General features: G+C 41.8%; 1 protein-coding gene across 1 annotated transcript in view; it reads left to right on the forward strand.

Moving 5' to 3' along the window:
- Positions 1-20,223, forward strand: part of exoc2 (exocyst complex component 2) — a 57,727-nt gene that overhangs the window by 17,697 nt on the left and 19,807 nt on the right. The window contains exons 3-11 of the mRNA XM_028588178.1: positions 5-181; positions 1,068-1,194; positions 3,546-3,659; positions 4,542-4,666; positions 10,829-10,909; positions 13,522-13,667; positions 15,672-15,751; positions 15,868-15,972; positions 17,022-17,140. Of these exons, the coding sequence (XP_028443979.1) occupies positions 5-181; positions 1,068-1,194; positions 3,546-3,659; positions 4,542-4,666; positions 10,829-10,909; positions 13,522-13,667; positions 15,672-15,751; positions 15,868-15,972; positions 17,022-17,140 (1,074 nt within the window). The remainder of the gene's footprint in view (positions 1-4; positions 182-1,067; positions 1,195-3,545; positions 3,660-4,541; positions 4,667-10,828; positions 10,910-13,521; positions 13,668-15,671; positions 15,752-15,867; positions 15,973-17,021; positions 17,141-20,223) is intronic.

Here is a 20,223-nt window from a genome sequence, read left to right on the forward strand (position 1 = left end):
CCAGGTCTGTCGATCTGCGGCCATAACTGCCTGCTGACAGCCGAGTGGATGTCAGCCAGCAAGATAGTGTGCCGCGTGGGTCCAGCCAAAGACGACAAGGGAGAGATCATTGTCACCACCAAGTCCGGGGGTCTCGGCACCTCCACAGTCTCATTCAAACTGCTCAGGCCAGAGAGGATTGGTAAGACTCACCAGACTCAACATTTGATTTGCTAGCCTGGAAAATAGGAGCAGATAAAAGTTGCAACTTACCCTGCAGCTAATAATTATTTATATTAGCGATTCACCACTTTTAAAAAAAGAAAAAAGAAATTGATAAACTGTTTAAACTGTAAATTTAAAAAAAAAAACATTAAAATAGACTAAACACAAGCACATAATTTTTTTTTATTTTTCACCGCTTTGGCAACACATACATCACATTGATAGAAAATGCTGCAAGTAAATAAAACACAGGCAAATTGAGAAACCCATTCGCCAAAAAAATTGATTACAGTAACACACCTGGTTGTGTGATCTGCAGAAATCAACCATACATCAATGATGTTGGAGAATGAGCTAATGTTTATTTAAATTTTAACAATATGTTTTTATGATTCCAATATTACTGGACTGTGTGTCTCCTGGTCGGTATTTGCAGCCCGTTTCTTTATACGCGTTGTCAAACCTGTGAACATGTTTCTCTGACGGCTTGTGTTTGACTTACTTCCAGGTTTTCCTAAATGCAATGCTTGTTGTCAAATTGAGATTTTATTGATTTATTTGTGTTGTGTTCTTTTGCATGTAGTTCTGAAGTTGCAGTGCGTTGAGATTTCTCGGGCCACTGTAGATCTCTTTACCAGAACATGTAAATGGTGGTGTATGCAGAGTAGAGACAGAATTTGCACTTGTTTAATTACAATGTTGAGAATATAAAGTAAATTCAAATTAAAATATAATACATGCGTTTTAATAGTGCGTGTTTGTAATTTTGAGTCTGTGTGTGTGATTGTGAGTGCACATCTGGGATGTGTTGTTGAGCTCCCTGACGTGTGTCACGCCATCTCCTGCCATGTCCTGTCCCGCAGGTATCCTGGACCAGTCTGCTGTGTGGGTGGATGAGATGAACTACTACGACATGCGGACCGACCGCAACAAAGGCATCTCCCCCCTCTCCCTGCGGCCCAGCAATCCACTGGGCATCGATATAGACAAGTATGGACGGAGAACACACAAACGCTCGCACACAAACATCGCTCAGCACAATCACACCGCCATAAACACACGCGCTCTGGTCATCGACTCATGGTTTACATCCCTAAACAGAAACAAACTCTCCCCATATGCAGCCGTTTGAAATATTATGCCAACACAGCAATGGCTGAACAGCCTCTAACGACTGCTTAGAGGGAGTGGAAACAGTATAATTGTGTATAAAGCAGAGAGGACGGCGGACGATAGAAAGGGATTTGGAAAGAACTAATGCAGCGACCCACACACATGGTTGTGTACCGCCTAGGAGCAGGCAGGCAGCGTGGCGCTCCCACGCGCCTGGCAGAGAGTGCAAACGTTGTGATGTATAGTTTGTGTTGTCAGGTTCTGGCATTTCTGGGTTAACGTTTGTTTGGTTTAGAGGGGCCGGGGGCAAGTGACCGCTCGTGGCCAGAGACGAGACCCCCATAAACAGGCTGTACCATTCACTCTCAGTCTCCCAGGGTTGCGTTAAACATCCAGCATAAAAAGTCTACACAATTCCCTTTGACAGTAACGTGTTGATATGACACAGGAAGAGTTGTAAAATAAAATACTAACTTAGTTTGTTAGTAAAAGAGCATCGCTCTTGTGCGCATCTTTGTGTCGGTGATGTCACTGGATAGTCATTCAGCTGTAGATGTTTGCACCAGCTGTTTGGAACGTCATACTTGGCCTTCATACTTGGCCTTGATATAATGTAGGTGATTCATAAATGTAGATTAAAAAGTTACTAGATGAAACTAAAAGTCTGTACGTAGACCTTAGTTGTTACTAAATATTTCCACACGATTTTTCCCTTACTCTGAACTTGAACAAACGCAAACAGTATAACCAAGTAAGCTTGCTTGTTACAGACAACGCTGCAGTTTAGAGTTAATATTGTTGATTGCTGTGTGATTGCACAGCTCTGCAGATGTTTCAGAGGTTTTAGCAGTGCCGCACACTTAAGTGAAATACTGCTAGAGATTACTAAGAACTTATTAAAGGAGCTAACACAAACTGGAGTGATACATGTAATATTAGATATGCATCACCAATCCAGGATTGTAGAGGAAACTGTCACATGTGATCAGAGAATCGGTTTCTGTCAGAGGTGTAATGCTTGGATAATGATGTAGTGCAACACTTGATGTCTGCTGAACTGCCAAGCTTGAAAAGCAAAAAGCTCCGTCTGCTTTGTATCTTCTGCACACGTGAGAGACTTGAAGTGTGTCACTTCCAGAGGCAAGTGAATGATATTAGGAAGTGGGAGAGTGCCTTCAGCTAGCCTCATTTGCTTTCATTCTAACACACTACTTGAAGTTCCAGAAAAGGACACCAATAATCTTTATCATTATATTAGAAAGAGCAAAAGTTGCACAGCTGTGGTATGGGACTGACAGTAGCCATCTTAGTTTGGTATCTCCTGAGCTAAATTAAAAATGACGACACCAGTAGCATTTTGAGTTGTCTTGTATTTCCCTCAATTACAATCACTTCTTGACCATTAAAAAACAATTTGACCACACAGAAATAACTGATGGGTTAAAAAAAAAAAAAAAAAAAAAAAAAAAACATAACACTTACCTCTGTCTATCTTTGATACAGATAATTTATACATTTGAAGCTTTTAATTTCACTTAGTTTCTCATCTTAACCATTGCAGCATCTCCACCTGTAATAATAATATTTAGTGCCCAAAATGTTGTATGTCCATTTGCACTTTCACTCTGTTGTGATATAGTCATTTGACCATTGCAACAACTCTGCAGAAATAATATTATGCCATATAAACGAATGAGTGTGTATGTGTTTGTACTAACTACTAAGTGCTGCTGTTTTTTTTGCATGTATTTGTGTTAGCATACGTCACCAAGTGTATGGATTTTCTGTTTAACAGACCTTAATACTGTACTGTCCGTCTGTTGGTTTTTCTACATATGCGTATGTAACTGCAGAGTGGGTGGGGGTTGGTTTGTGTAGGCCATGGGTCATTAGTAGAGATCAAGCTTCCCTAATGAGTGCTGGGTCCTCCAGGGGCACCCAGGCGTCACACACTGCACTTCCCACGCCAAGCTCTCCCAGCCTGGGTATTTTTTGGCTGCACACTGCCCCCTGCTGGACAACACTGCCCCCAACATCACATACAAATAAAATGATCTCACAATTTACACAATTATTTTTCCAAAACCTCTTCTTATTCACAATTTGATCTTTGGTGTTTTTCTAATGTTCATGTTATCTGTACATTGTACATCTTTCCATAAAGTCGAGTTCTTCTTTTATCCTGCTTTTCTTCTGTGATCATCTTTGTTAATCTGTTTTTTCCTCAGAGGCAAAATCCCACAGAAAGACATGGAGCTGACATTTCCAGGAATGAGTGGAGACTTCACCAGTGAGAACTTTTCTGCCACCTGGTACCTCATAGAAAACCACACAGGCTCCAGGTAATTAATGGATATTAACCATTAATCGAGAAAATAAATGATAGATTAAATGCAGCACTATAGTACAGATGGGGAGATGGCAGTGGCTACGTTGAAAAGAATACAAACAAAGAGTGGAGAGACAGTTTGTTATGCTTGGTTTTACGTACGTAAGTACATTTTATTTATATAGCGCCAAATCACAACAGAAGTTATCTCATGACGCATTTCATATAGAGCAGGTCTAGACAATACTTTTTTAACATACACTTTGATTGTATAGTGTCTTGGCTGAATCTTCACATGGTCATTTGGTCCGTTAGAGAGAGCAGTTAGGTATGTAGACGAGGCAGTCTGCTGACCCAAAAAGCCCCGAGCCTCGTTGACTCGTCGACTGTCATGTCAGGGCAGAGGAGAGTTATTTTGGACTCTCCTGGCTTCCTCTCCCCCAGCTTAGCCTTCCAGTAACCCAGACCCCAGGATCCAGCATGACCAGGGGCCTCTGTTTGGACCTCGCTGGGTGACTGTTTCTTCCTGCGGAGGAAACCTCACTCAGTCAGGACACTCACACAGACACACAAATACTCACATTTGCCGCATGTTTGTGTGTGGTTGTGTTTCTGAGATAGATGCTTGTGTGCAAATGCCTTTTGAAATCAAATGGCTAAATATTCTCAATATAATGTAAACGATTAGTTGACCAATCAATTAGAAAAGTCAAAACAATCCATTGCTTGTAATCAAGCAAAAATACCAAACATTTGTTGGTTCTGGCTTTTTTGGAGCAATTCAAATACATCATCTTGGACTCTTGAAATGGGCATTTTACAATTACCTAGACAAATGAATGAAAGTAATAAGTTGCAGGCCTAATATAATGGCATGACCATTTTGTTTCCTCAGTTTTGAGCAGTTGAAGATTGGGGCCAATAATCTGAAGAAGCAGGCTACTAAGAAGAATGAGGGGAGTCTGGCCTATGTGAAAGGAGGCCTCAGTACGTTCTTTGAGGCCCAGGACGCTCTGGCAGGTGAGAGGGATTAACACATTTTTGTGTGCTATGGAATCGCACCAAATGGCCCACAATTAATACACGGCCTTCAAAATCATCACTCTTCATCTCTGCTCAGAAAAAGAGCTTTTGATTTTTGGAAAGCGTGCAGGCGTGCGTGTCTCTGGAGTTTTTCCCTCCACATGCGGTTTAGCAGCGGTTGATTAAAGAGGCTCATTTGGACGCTGTGTGAAAACCCTCCTAGCCCTCGGTACTACAGTTACACACGCCAACCACAACACGGCTAATTCACCTTCATCAAAATGAGATCAGCTCTCACCTGTCTCACTCGAGTCTCCCTAGAGCTTGGAAGTGGACGCACAAACAAACACACACACACTTGGCCACATGAACCTCCCAGATGCCAAAAAGATTTCAAGGTAGCCAAGACTGACTGACTGCTGTCGCTCTGCCAGGTACTTCAAATCAATTGTTCGCTTCATCATTCATACTTTTGTCTGTTTACTCTCTCCTCCCGCCATAGCCGCTCAGTTACTTCCCCTTACTATTTATACGTATACTTTTCTGCCTCCATCATTATTATTATTGCTTTCCGTATGTTTGTGCCCCGGTTGGGAGAGAGGCAATGTTTTCATTGTTAGTGGCTGAATCTAAATAAACGGAGCAGCCCAACACAATGCAGGCCAGAGTATTAGGACTGATAGTGCTGATAACAGACCCAATATGACCAATGGGAACAATGCAGAGTCATTCTCACGTTCAGACTGAGCGTGCCTACTGTGTGCCCACTGGCCCAATGGGAAATGTACAGTCCCTACAGATGGAGGAAGCAATACACTATGGATGGACTCAAGTGACCTGTGAACGATTATGAAAGAGGGCATAATGATGCTTTATGACCTGTGTGACAGGATGGGAGTCACTCTATTGGCCTGATTATAAAATGCCCCACTTGCTTTGCAACACCTGTTGTTTTGTTTTAGGAACACATTGAATTCAACAAGGTAGGCAGATATAGCATGTTTAACACATTCTAAATGTATTGTCGAATTTATATAAAAATACAGTAAATAATTTGAGACAAAATAACAAAAGTGGTCTTTTTAGTTCTGTATCATTTCTAAGAGAAACAACGTTGCTCTCTGTCTGCTGGATGTGTATAAACGCAACTGTTTGGTAACAACTTGATAGTAAGGCGATAGTATGACAGTGTTTACTCTTTGTGCGGCCGGGTGACCAAGAAGTTATGAATCCTGCTTCAAAATATAAATCTCACGTCTGTGTAGCTTGTGCTTTCAAGTGCAGCTAACAGACACTCCTCTATGATCAGCCTTTTTGGAAGAGCTGGGAAAGATTGTTTTTAGCTGGTAGCAATTTTCCAGACTGTGCCTTTTGACCAAGATGTTCTATGCTTTCTACTAATTTCATTTGTTGTTAAGTTATTTTCTATTGTGGCAACTAAATATAATGTACAGGAGCCATTAGAATCCCTTGTAGGTTAAACTTGGCTCACTAACCACTTAGAGCTGACTAACTATAACCAATACGCTAATTATAAACATCAATAAACTTGCTAGCTCATTACCAGTAAGGCTACAATACAACATTATTATGAAGGAACAGGCTCACTCTGCAGGTACTCACTTTATCCTCGAAACTCCCACTTTTCAAATGTAATTTCCACAAAAAAAACATTGTCTCATATTTAGACCAGCAACTTCATTTTTCAAACTTCCTGACTCCTGCCTTCTCATCATGACTCATTACAGCACCACAACATCCTTTCTCGGCTTAGATTTGGCTCGGAGTCATAAAAAATGAAGTGGTAGCCCAGAATTGATAGCTCAAGTGGAGATATTCTCTACACTAGGTATGGTCAGCCAAACCGACATACCAGCCGACATGCTGCTAGCAGCCAGCTCTGCAACCGCTCGCTGCCAGGCCTAGTTAGCACAGCTGTCTGAGTAACTGTGAATCCTTTCTTTGTCTCTCAGCTGCGTTTTGGCAGGTCTCGGTTGTTCTTAGTCATTCTAAATGAACCTCACCTGAGATGTAGCTGAAAATTTAAAAGAAATTAGCTGTTAAAAAAGAAGAGAAATTAACAGGGTGCTTGTGTGTTCTCCTTGTTCAGAATTCGCTGTGTTAGAAGTTGCTGTAGTGCTTCCAGCCCTCTTAATCACCATCAAGACATTTTGGTCTGCTCTCCTGTTTATTTTCACTTCTGCTTGCATGTGAGATATTTATTGATGACTTTAATAGAAGTCTGGAGTTACTTTTTAATGCAAGTGTAATGCTGCCGGCAAGGTGGAAACGGGGAGGAGAAGCCAAATCTGGGAAATGAAATGAGGCGGATAGAAAATATTTAGAGCAAACGTAAGACTCTGACTTCAATATCCGTGGGGTTCCTCTCCCTCCCTCTATTTCTTGTCCCTGCTAATTGCTTCTTAATTGCTCTCCAGTATAGCTAACCATCTCCAACAGAAATAGCAAAACAAAATCCCATGTCTCTTTTTTTAATGAACTATGGACTCTGTGCTTAAGCACACAGTTTAGAGTTTTGCATCTGCAAACCACACATCTTGTTAATTACAGAGCTGTTTGGGTTAGTTAGCTAATGTCGGCTTTTGGCAAATGGAAAGAACAAGACTGGGAGCTCCAGCCAACTTTTTATGCGAGGGTTTTATTATTAAGAGCTTCCAAAGGGCAGATCAGAAGAGCATGGTCAAGTTGCATGGCCTCAAACTAATTTACAAATCTTTATGGTATAAGAAATAAGATGCACCCAGATTAACATCCATTCTTTTAGCAGAAGCATCTTTTCAAATGACACTAGTTGGGCTTTTTTTTAAAATTTAGACAAAATAACCCATCAATTATTAAGCAGATTTTTTATCCACCAGATTGACAAAACCACATGAAATACAGTTTATTTGTCAATGTCATTATACAATTAAATGTTTCTGCTTATTTTTTAATCACCACAGTAATACCTTCCCTTATGGTACATTTACATAAAAGTAGGTGGTATACTTTAAAATGTTGATTTTAAATTTGGAATCCGTATCAGCAGATATCCACAGATGAGGTATCGTAATGGTATCAGGAGAAAAAAAGTTGGATGGGTGCATGGCTGATTACATGAGAAAAAAAGAAAAAGCTTAAAACGTCAAGCCCTTAACTCATTGTGTAACAAAAAATAAAATATGAGACAAATATAAGAGACAAGAGAAAATTAATATTTGAATTAAAATGACAGTATGTATGAAGAATAGTGGACAACTCGGGACATAAATCAAGACAACACGCTATTTTCAAAATCCGAACTGCATGTATTTATTGCTCAGTAGGAATTGAAGCCTAAATCTGTGCAGATCAGACTAGTGTACATAGTGCTGTATCTGAGGCTTGACCCAGAGATGTATGGCAGCATCACTCACACAGCGTCTCAGGTTCGGATGGGTTTCACATGAAGTCACAGGGTCCTACATGTAAACTATTATTTTTTTTTTTTTTTTACCTTAGATGCTACTGGGTGTAGGAAGTTGGAAGAATGTTGTGAGGACAAATGGGCATTTCATTCAAATAATGTAGTCAAGCACCTAGGGCTTCACGATATGAGGAAAATATGCGATTTGCAATGCCGTTGTTGAAAATCGCAAAAAAACTATTTGCGATAGATGAACAGTAGTAAGTGTACTCAGTTCTGCATTTCTGCAGCTTTAAGTATTCTGCTAAAATACAACTAATTGCTTGTTGAACTTACAAATAAAACAATTTCACCATTTCCAACTTTCTTTTACTGAAGAAATTGAACATTGATTTGAATATAAAAGGCAGCACTTAAAAAAAGTTCCATTTTAAAGTGAAGTTTTCTACTGATATTTTCTTTCAACTAACACAAAAAATATGGTTATTGCGCCAGTGGATATGACAAGGATGATTTAAAAAAAAAAAAAAAATAAACTATATTGTGCAGCCCTACAAGCACCTATATGTCGAATTTCTGAAGTGTCACGGCTTGTATCGAGTCGTTACTAGTTTTGAGGACGGATGGTGTTTTGTAGTGGTCAGAGTTCTGTGCTAGTTTCCAGAAATCAGGCATTTTTGTTTACCCCATAGGCTTAATCTTTTGTTTGATGTAATATTTTAGTTATTTGCAAAGGGTAATTCTTGGCAGTGACGAAAAAAAGTGGCCCTGTAAACACTCCAGTGAACCACCACGGACTGGTGAAAGATTTTGGGCATGGTGACTGTTTGGTCGTGAAGCCTCATGTTTCTGAGACAGAGCTGCTCCGGCTCTGATTGACTGACTGACAGTCTGTCAGGGGAGACCAGGGTCGTTTCTACAAAAAAATGTTGAAATTTGAGGTTTTTCATTGTTGTGTGAACAGGAAGTCTCCCAGTGATGCAGGAAACGGAACGGCTACCGTGTTCCAAAAATGCCAGATTCCCAGGGCCTATTCCCCGAGCCCCTGGCCCCGGCAGGAGTCAAAACATCTCCAGCTTTAGAATCCAGGGACACTGTATTTTTATTCGTATTCATTTTTTTTCTTTTCTTCCCTAAACGGTTCCAGGAAGTGAAGTGGGAGCTGCAGCTCTTCCTCAGGTCCTGGCTGCGTCTGTTATCCGGACTCTGACCTGATGTTTAGGTTAGCCGTGACGTCACCAGCCCTTCAGTGTGTGACAGTTGCAGAGGACATACAGCTGGTAGCAAGGCGGGGGGTCGGGGGGAGACGTGAAGCAGCCCTGCTGTGTGTGTGTGTGTGTGTGTGTGTGTGTGTGTGTGTGTGTGTGTGTGTGTGTGTGTGTGTGTGTGTGTGTGTGTGTGTGTGTGTGTGTGTGTGTGTGTGTGTGTGTGTGTGTGTGTGTGTGTGTGTGTCTCAGTCTTCCTGTGTGTTCAGCCCTATCAATCCTGTGCTCTCCCGTATACACTCCCACGTCTACGTGCCTTTGTCCTAACCTGCATCTGGCCGCATTTTCTGCCGGTCGGCGAGCTGCGAGAGGTCCACCAAAGGGCCAGCGACGTCCGTACTGATTAGGGCAACGGCCTGTTTGAACAGCGTGTTTTGTAGGAATACCACGGTCTCTGCCTTGAGGCTTCTGTCTGTCAGAGTGGACCCACATATTTATTTACAGAACTCTCCCCCTTCACTTTGCCTCCGGCTCCCTCTGCCATCTCCAAGCTCCGCTAACAGCGAGCATTTGTAGTTGTGGGAGAAGATGGAAGGCAGGGAGAGTGGAGAGAACAGGAATGAGTGGATCGTTATAATTCCCCCCCCCCCCATGTTTCTGTCTCTTAACTTCATTCTTGAGATGTCTGCCTGTTGCATATTTGAATCGCTCCGCAAGTATGTATGAGAAGGTCTCTCCTAAGCCTTCTCCACCTCTCTTCCACTCTGTCAATAAACGCACCCAGCCCCTCTCAGCACCCGGCTGCCCACTACTGCACACCATTTATTTATTCACTGGGGTAGCCACACCGCTCGCTCTGCCTCTTTTGCTCTCTCTCTGTTTTCTCCCCTCATTCCCTCTTTTCAAATTCCCTCTCCCGCGTAAAGCTCTTCATGCTAAGTGATGGATACAAGCCATCAGAGATTTTCCGCCCACTTCCCCTGAGCAGTCATTTTTTGGCATCCAGACCTCCAGCGCTGCTCTCCCAAATGTTATTTTTCAGAGAGTTGAAACATTTTCGATTCACATTACCGCCAGGTCAAAGGGCTCAAAATGTCCCAAGACCACAAAACTGTGCGGTTAATGGCTTTGGTTAGGTGAATTGATCCAGTACAGTCGCTGCTGGTACAAAGTCCGGTCCTCAGTTGGCGTGGGAACAGGGAAAGGGGGGTTGCTGGGTTCAATAGCAACATCTGTGGGCGGAGAACCGGCGAGGTTATCTCCAATCTATCACTGGGGTAGGGCCTGTTTATTGTTTTACCTTCGGTTCCTGAAATTGAAAATGTTCCCGTCTCAGGGGATTACACGTTGGTTACTCTACAGTGGAGAGAACCGGTTTCTGCTTTTTTTTTTTTTTTTTTTTTTTTTTTTCACATTTCGTCCCACCTCAACGTTCATGCTAACATTTCTTATTTCTCTGATTTTCTCATTTCATTGTATTTTGTCCATCACAGTCCTTCTTCACAGTTCTTCCAACAATACAAATGAATTCTGGCTTTTGTGTTGCAGCGATCCACCAGAGGCTGGAGTCGGATGGTACAGAGAGAGTGGAGGGATCGATGACCCAACGACTAGAAAACATCCTCAACAGTAAGCATCTTTTAGAGTCCAGCCCCAAGAGAAATTGCAAATGTACAAGTTCAAGTTTTTGGGTCAAAAATATCTTTGCACATAAAGGCACTGTGTGTGCAGAGAGAGAGAGAGAGAGAGAGAGTTGGAGAGAGTGTGTGTGCAGAGAGAGAGAGGGAGTGTGTGTGTGTGTGTGTGTGTGTGTGCGCGCGCACAGAGAGAGAGACAGGCGGTGTTGTCTTGTGTCGTATGATTGTTACCGAATGTAACATTTCAGCAGAGGTGCTAATTTCCATACAGGTTTAGTGGCTTGACGGTTAACGGTGAAGTAGGGAATTTGATTTGCGGGGGTATTTTGGCGACGGTAATGTTAATAGTGTTGTAAATTAGCAGTAAACTTGATTAACCCGACCCAGGGTGAGTCTGATGAAAACTGCTGTGTCTGCCCGGTTGGCATTGCACAGCGCTGTGAAAGAATAACCTCAGAGATTACGTTATATTCTGCCTCTGGTTAGAAGTGGTGAATGTAGGCTACAGCTCACAGCAACTTAATACTATACAGTGTCTGGCTTATATCCAGCAATCATGTAGCTAACGTTGAAAGCGTTCTGCATGTGGCGTCTGCATGTGACGTGCAGGTTACCTTGCCCCTAAACACACCCCCAAACACGGACACACTTGCATACATACAGATACGTCTCGCTTTATTAGATAGTTTGTTGCTAATGACAATGACGTGTGTATTGTATCGCAAACTGGTTTGAGAAATCAGATTTGAATTTAGACGCAATGCTTAATTCCACAATCTTATCAGTTGTCGGACATCTTTCCAGTCGGCTTGAGATGCATGAAGAACCTAAAGTGTCCATCATTAATTAGGAGCACATTGATTACTGGTATGTCAGTAAAAATAACTTAATAATTTATTGATTTATCATTCTTTTTCTTTCATTCAATTGTATGAAATTGAAAAACTAAATCTATCGGTATAATTAGCAAAGTAAGTCACTTTCTGTACACCCTTTATCATTCTTTGATCTTGCTTTACCTTTCATACTGCCAGTTTAATTTTTATAGCAACCCGTCAGAAAATAAATTTTAATCCCAACCCCTTCAAATCCTCGCACCCTTTTGGCTCATTTATTTCGAAACCTCAACTTTTTACAGTTGATGTTTTCTTTTTTTTACGCAAGATAACAATTCAGAGAGGGAAATCTTCCAGGTCATTCATTCAAGCGACTTCACAGATGCACTCAGAGGTCAATTTTCAATAGGATACGGGGCTTTTATTACGTGGTGACAAAACAATCTCAACTCGAGGCTAATTTACTGGCTTTTTCAGACCAATAAAACTTCATTCGTCTTCCACAGCGATTGAAACTGGCCACATCATCATGGGAGGAGATTGTAACTCCCGTTCTCTGTTAAAAGATGATCTTGGTTGTCAGAAGTAAATAGCCTTGGTCTTTCTCCCAATATGTCTCCATTAGCTGGCGTTGGAAAAAGCTAATAAGTGGATTTTGAGTTGAGATTATTTAGTCACACATACATCAAGAATGAAGGCCCACCCTGAAATCCTACAATACATTTACAAAACCTTTAAACTATTTTCTTGTCTATTGTTGAATGGCTTTTTTTTTCCTAATATTTATTTCTAAATAACCTTTGTCTTTGTCTTCGTTTTATGTTTTCTTTTAAGCTTGAGGTAATAAAAAGAGCCCTTTTTGGGTTGTATTTCTCTCCCTGCACATTACTTTGACTTATCTTTACAGTGTATCCTTGGGTTGATTTGATGTTCTAATAAAACTCACAGAGCACAAGGGTCAAAGTCATTATGAGAAGAGACAGATGCTCTGCGCTGCCACACTTATCGCACACTGATACGCCGTCCATTAACCAAACGCATGCACACTGTGTATGTTCAGCCGCCTTTGTAGATCTTCCCCGTTTTAACAAGCAGATCACTCGGCAGATCCTGTGTTCCCACCCTCTCGTCTCGTACATGATAATGGGACTCCTCTAATGGAGGGTCAATAAGCAGGTCCTTTTCCCGGAGTCTAGAGAAAATAAACCTCCACACCGGACGTGGCTTTCAACCCCGCAGCCCCAGACTTGTGGGCCCTTGTGGCACCAGGCCACCGTTCACCCCCAAAACTGCGTCAAACACGCAGCACCAATAAGCCAATCACAAAATGGATACATATGTTAGTTTCATGACAACTCAGATTGGCATGTGAAAAATGTGAAATATTCCTCTGTTGGGTCCCATGCTGTTTTTTTTTTTTCTTTCTTCAGGGATTTTGTTTTGAGGGTGGGGGTTTGTTTTGATTAGAAGAACTATTTTTTTTTCTTCTATTTAACGGCACATCCGAGGCCACCCACGAAGCCCCTGAGTCGTGCAAAGGTTCCACTAAGCTGTCGGACTAAGAGATAGCTGTCACTTTCTCCTTAGCAAGCTCAGTCTCCACTGTGTCCGGTAGCTTACAGAGCAGGAAGAAAACCAGAGGCCGACATTAAAAAGGAAATGTGGTATGAACATTTATTTTTATAGTATCCCAGTTTCTCATTTGCTCCTGCTTCTCTCTTTTTTTTTTTCTCTCTCTCTCTCTCTCTCTGTGTGTTTCTTCTCGTAGGAGCGAGTAATACTGCAGACACTCTTTTCCAGGAGGTCTTGGGGCGGAAAGACAAAGCTGACTCCACACGCAATGCACTCAACGTCCTGCAACGTTTCAAGTTTCTCTTTAACCTGCCACTCAACATTGAACGCAATATCCAAAAGGTACTATATGCACATGCATGTATGTACAAAATAGAAACACCAGCACATGTATGAATATTAAGTGCCTCGTACAAAATATATACAGCCTCCCTCTGCCTCCACACCAGTGCACTTGTAATGCTGTCATCCGAGCTGTGTGCAGTGAGATATTGGATCATTCATCATCCCGTAGGGGAGAGCCTTCAGCTCTCTGAGTGATGGAGGGGGTGCAAATCTGTTTTACAGTCTGCACTTTCAGAACTTCCCTTTGCATGGAGTGTTTAGGTCTGGTTATTTGTGAGGCTGTTTTGTCTCAGTGTTCATGAAACCAATCTTGAGTTCGTTTAGCTGTCATAACAGGACATTGTCATCTGAAAATATGAGAACCGAGAAAAATGTCCTGTAGCTTAATATTCCTCACTTATTATAAAACCCAGCAGAGCAATCCTCATAAAACCTAATGTCTCCCATGAGAAGCTTCCCATGCCATTGAAAGTCCACCACCATGTGTAACTTCACCTCACTGCACTTTACTTCATTTTATTTTTATTATTATTCTTTTTTGGGGGCATTTAAGGCCTTTGTTTTTATAGGACAGATGGAGACATGAAAGGGGAGAGAGAGAGGAGGAATGACATGCAGTAAAGGGCCACAGGTCGGAGTCGAACCCGTGGCCACTGTGTCGAGGAGTAAACCTCTAAATATGGGCGCCTGCTCTAACAAGTGAGCTACCCAAGCGCCCGACTTCATTTTATTTTTATATTACAGGAAACTGGCCTTACAGTAGCAATTAAATACATAAATATATAAATATAAACATAATGCAAAAGAACAGCAAACAAACCAAGGACGTGTGGAACCATAAAAGCATAATTTATATATATATATATATATACACACACACACACTCATGATAAGAGATTTTTGTTCAAACCATCCATGTCACAGAGGCGTTTGAGTGTGCTTATTGTTGAGGCAGTAATTATTGTCATGATTTTAAAAACATTTAGTAAATTCAGTTATGAGTCAAATGCATTTGTTATATCAGGGTTTCCATGGGGTCTAAAAAAGTCTTAACTTATCTGAAGTATTGTGTTCTAGGTCTTAAATAATTTTAAACAGTTATTTATTTTCCTACGTCCATGCAAAGCTACCTCTAATGCTACGTTTTTTTTTGTAGTTTCTTTCGCTAGTCCAAATATAATTTCGCTGTATTCGACTACAAATCAGACCAACATGCAACTTACAGTATATTGCGGCCAATCAGCTTTTGTGTTATTGGCGCAAGTCTCTTTCGGATTGTACCACAGACATAAAACTGATTTTATTCTTCAGCTATGGGGAAGTGCAAGTTTAGCAATACTTGGCTTGAAAAAACTGAATTTAGGGCTTAGTTGGTAAAAGGTCTTAAAAGGTCTTACATTTGACTGCAGAAACTCTGTATATGGACTACAGGTTTTTTATAACTCCCTAGTTTTCCCGAGCTGCTTTGAGAACTCCCACAGTCCTATTAGAAAAAAGGGCACTCAACATTATGATTCTAAAGCAGTAGGAACTTTACAGCCTTCTTTTCCTTTCCAAAAAGTTATATTTTTTTATTGTAATATATCTATTCTGTATTTATGCTCTTGACCGTAGCAGTACTTTGCTTTATTGTATATTCCCTTTTTAATATGTTTATTGTTTACTGTATGCACCTAACACACCAAGGCAAATTTCTTGGAAGTGCAAACTTGCTCGGCAACAAATGGGATTGTTATTATGATTGTGAAGCTGCCTTTTAAATCATGAATTGTTACTTTTTTTAAATACAGTTTTTCCATTGCACGGTCTATCCCCAGTATGTACAGTGTGTCTATTTGTTTTAAATTGCAGCATGGATGGCTGTCATCCAGAGGGTGGAGCTACAGAGGCTTAAATACACAGTGACACACACACAGTGTGTGTGTCACGATTGCTAAATTGAAAAGAAAAAAAACCCCGTCCTGGGCTGAATTATTAACTGAACTGACTTTTCTCTCTCAGGGTGATTACGATGTGGTCATCAATGACTACGAGAAAGCCAAATCTCTCTTTGGCAATACAGAAGTCCCTGTTTTCAAAAAAAGGTAAACACATTTTTTTTTTTTTTTTTTTAATCTCAACAAATGAATGAAATTAAGTTTAAAAAAAAAAAGAAAATCACTCTTTGAATCCATTGTTTTTGCTGTTTCTCTGCTCTAGTGTATGCTGAGGTTGAGACGCGGATCTCGGCTCTGAGGAGTCTCCTATTGGAGAAACTGCTGCAGACCCCGTCAACGCTGCACGACCAGAAGAGATACATCAGGTCTTTAAACATTTTCATAACCATTTCATACCATCTGTCTGTATTTCTCCCAGTCGTCATGTTGTGGTCTTTATAGATCTCTTACTCTTTGATGTGTTTTCACATAACGGGTTCATTATCTACATGTGAAGCATTTCTTTTTTCCTTCATCACTATCCTGCAGTGTGTTTGTTTTTGACATTTCTCTGTCTTGACACGTTTCACACAATCTCTACACATTGCGAAACAGTCTGTGTACATGAATTATAAAGTCATGACATATCTCTTATACGCCTTCATTACACGTCGATTGGTTTCTTTGATGCCTGGCTGTGTCATTGTTTACCAGAACTTCATCCTCCGTCCACTTTCCTCTGTCCGCCTCTCACTTTTCTCTGAACGTTCACGGTGTCCTCTCAGCTTTCTGTTGTCCCATTCTCTTGTTTCTGTTTCTATTTTTCCCCTCTTCCATGCCTTTCTTTCCCTCTTTCCCCCCCCTCCCTCCTTCTGCCCATTCATACTTGTGGTCTCTCTCAATTTGTTATTGTTAAGACCGACCTGTCAGGATCACAGAGACCAGTTCTCAACCACACGGCAACATCTTTCATCCTGCTGCATTAGGCACGGCTCTGAACGCCCACTCAGCTCCTGTTTACTCTTGCCGTGGACGGTGGGAGCTGTCTGCATGTGTGCGTTTTGTGCCTGCGAGTCTGGCTCAATCCTTTTTGAAAGATGCCACCTAATGAGAAACAAATGAGCAGTTGGTTCATTGGATGACAGCAGAGGGAGCCAGGCCACAGCTCAGAGAGTCTTCTGAGAGCCCACAGGTCACTGAGTGATGCCCAGCAAATAAACTCCTGGGAGAGGGATGATTATGGAATTATGAAGGATGGATAAGAGGGTGAAGTGTTTGTGGATACAGTTCATAGAATTCGCCGTGATTGGTGTTTTGCTCACTCCTCCTTCCTTTTGATGTTTACTGTGCTTGCAAGCCAGCGCGTCTCACCAGAAGAGGTCTTCTTCTTCTTTGAATGCAAATGTTTCACACCTGTGTGTTTGTGCACGTGTAGGTACCTGTCTGACCTGCACGCTCCGGGCGACCCAGCATGGCAGTGCATCTACGCTCAGCACAAGTGGATCTTGCAGCTGATGCAAAGCTGCAGGGAGGAGTTCATCAGTGGCCAGAGAGGTGACTAACTAACTCGCACACACACGACTCGCTTCACACATGAAGTGAGAAGCCCCTATTTAGCGTTTCCAGTCGAGTGGCTGGTGGATGTCATGTGAGTCTGATGGTACTGGTAGCTGAGGGAAGAGAGGCGGCCAGCTGCCTCTCCCGTCGAACCAGCACTCCCCTCTCCGTCACCGCCCTCCCCTGCTCTGCTCGAGGCCCGCGTGTTTATTTTTTCATGAATGTATGAATAAGATGAAAGTGAGGGAGCATTGGCTTTGGATTTGGGTTTCAGGGCTTGCCATGTTACTGCACACGCACACATACAAACTCTCTCTCTCTCTCTCTCTCTCTCTCTCTCTCTCTCTCTCTCTCTCTCTCTCTCTCTCTCGCTCACACACAGCTTCACAGATGGATTGGAACAATTAACCCCAATTAAGCTGTTCCTCTGTTAAATCAGCCAGCAGAAAAATGTGAATGTGAAACCGTCCGCTCAGGAACAGCGATATGGCAACCACGCTTAGACACACACACACACACACACACACACACACACACACACACACACACACACACACACACACACACACACACACACACACACACACACACACACACACACACACACACACACACACACACACACACACACACACAAATACATTGTTAGTGGGTGGCTGCTTCACACAGTGCAGCTGGAACATAAACATGTCTAATGCTAAGGGTAACAGTGGTTTCCGGGGCTCAGGCTTGATGGATATGGGGTTTGGTGTGCTCCCTGCCTCTCTACAGTCGAATATCATCTTGATTATCATGTCAGGGATGGCCCCTTTTTCAGTTGCATTCCACAGCAGAGCAACATGTGGCAGGGAGTGAATCTGAAATTGCTTGCAAATCAAATGCAACCCAGCTATTCTAAAAAATAAAATTGCTGGTTTGCAAAAGTGCATACTTACACTTAGTTTATTTACTTGATATGTCAGTAAAATATATATTAAATAAACTTGAAGTGATTCAAGAGAAACGTTATATCCAAACAATACAATACTGACACCGTATAAATAGACAAACTTTTTTGCATAGTTTTTCATACCTAAAACACATAACCGGTCATTTGTCAGTGTCTTCCAAAATGACCTATATGACTTTTCCAAACAAGTCTCATGGATGTTTGCTGATCTGCCACATCTATGGTGAAGCTCTGTTTAAGTTAAGCTAACTAAATCTGCTTGGTTAAGAGATCCTTCATATTTAAGAAGAAACTAAACTTGGTTTGTTTCTAGGCAGGACATGAGTTGCCGTCATCACTGTCAAGGTCATGCATTTGTAAATCCACCCCGACCCCCGTGCTAAGACTTTTCTGCGGTGTTGTGAAAAACGTTGGGTAACCGCCACCGAGAGAGGACAGTCATTATTCACACAACCACACGAGGCTGCTTTTAAGGAAAATGTAAATGTAGGTTGTTTTTAAAGGTTCTCTCATAAATAAACACAATTTTGTTTACATACTGTTTCTCATCAAGACATTTGCAAAACCGAATTTTGGAATATTTTGAAACCTGCATTTACATCCACGTAAGCGGTTTTTTTCTACCCTGCCATTTGCTGGTGCATTGATAGTTTCTTGGTTCGTTAATGCCAATAATTGTCGTTGGGTCCTTGGAATAATGCAAACCCATCAGCGGGAATGTGCATTATGTCACCCGCGTGCTCGTGTACAGACTTGTGCGTCCTCATTTGGTACCTGGATTTATTAAAGGTCCCATGACATTGTGCTCTTTGGATGCTTTTATATAGACCTTAGTGGTCTCCTAATACTGTATCTGAAGTCTCTTTTATACTGTATCTGAAGTCTCTTTTTATATAGACCTTAGTGGTCCCCTAATACTGTATCTGAAGTCTCTTTTATATAGACCTTAGTGGTCCTCTAATACTGTATCTGAAGTCTCTTTTATATAGACCTTAGTGGTCCCCTAATACTGTATCTGAAGTCTCTTTTATATAGACCTTAGTGGTTCCCTAATACTGTATCTGAAGTCTCTTTTATATAGACCTTAGTGGTTCCCTAATACTGTATCTGAAGTCTCTTTTATATAGACCTTAGTGGTCCCCTAATACTGTATCTGAAGTCTCTTTTATATAGGCCTTAGTGGTCCCCTAATACTGTATCTGAAGTCTCTTTTATATAGACCTTAGTGGTCCCCTAATACTGTATCTGAAGTCTCTTTTATATAGACCTTAGTGGTCTCCTAATACTGTATCTGAAGTCTCTTTTATATAGGCCTTAGTGGTCAAGGGGGTCAAGGTGGAGGGTGGGGGTGTGGCCTTGACCAACTGGCACTTTGCTCGTTTGCAAGCCATGATGTCTCTCTGTCATGGGTGGGCCAAATTCTCTGGGCGGGCAAAGCAGAGAAAGGGGAGGTAACCTTGCTCCTTATGACCTCATAAGGAGAAGATTCCAGATCGGCCCATCTGAGCTTTCATTTTCTCAAAGGCAGAGCAGGATACCCAGGGCTCGGTTTACACCTATCACCATTTCTAGCCACTGGGGGACCATAGGCAGGCTGGGGGAACGCATATTAATGTTAAAAAACCTCATAAAGTGACATTTTTTTGCCATGGGACCTTGGGGACCTTGCCATGGGAGAGCTGGACGCCATACAGCAACAAACGGTTTTTCAAACTTTGAACTTTTTGGGCACATAGAGCATGCTCAGTTCTGTGGCTGAGTCAGCTGACTGAAGGGCATAAAAAAGGTTACGTATGCTAATGTTTGAAACCTATTAGTTTTTATTGTAAAACCCTCCTGATAACACAAAATGTCATGTCAGAGTGTTTGCGATGCTCGGCTCAGTGTTGTCCCTGGGGGGCCTTGGTTTGGGTGCTACCAGGGCACACAATAAAAACAAAACAGCACGACTACAAATCAAAAAACTCCACTGGGTGCCCTTAAGTGGTAAAACAATGAATTGACCAACGCTGTCATTTTTCTGGTGAGGCCAGTATCTAAAAAATGACACAAGCATACACGCATACTGAAAGGTGCACAGTGTTCATTTCTACTCTTGTAGTTTGCAGCAACCAGCTGTCTCCTGTCCCCT

This window comes from Perca flavescens, chromosome 9 (assembly GCF_004354835.1).
Source record: "Perca flavescens isolate YP-PL-M2 chromosome 9, PFLA_1.0, whole genome shotgun sequence".
Classification (NCBI taxonomy): domain Eukaryota; kingdom Metazoa; phylum Chordata; class Actinopteri; order Perciformes; family Percidae; genus Perca; species Perca flavescens.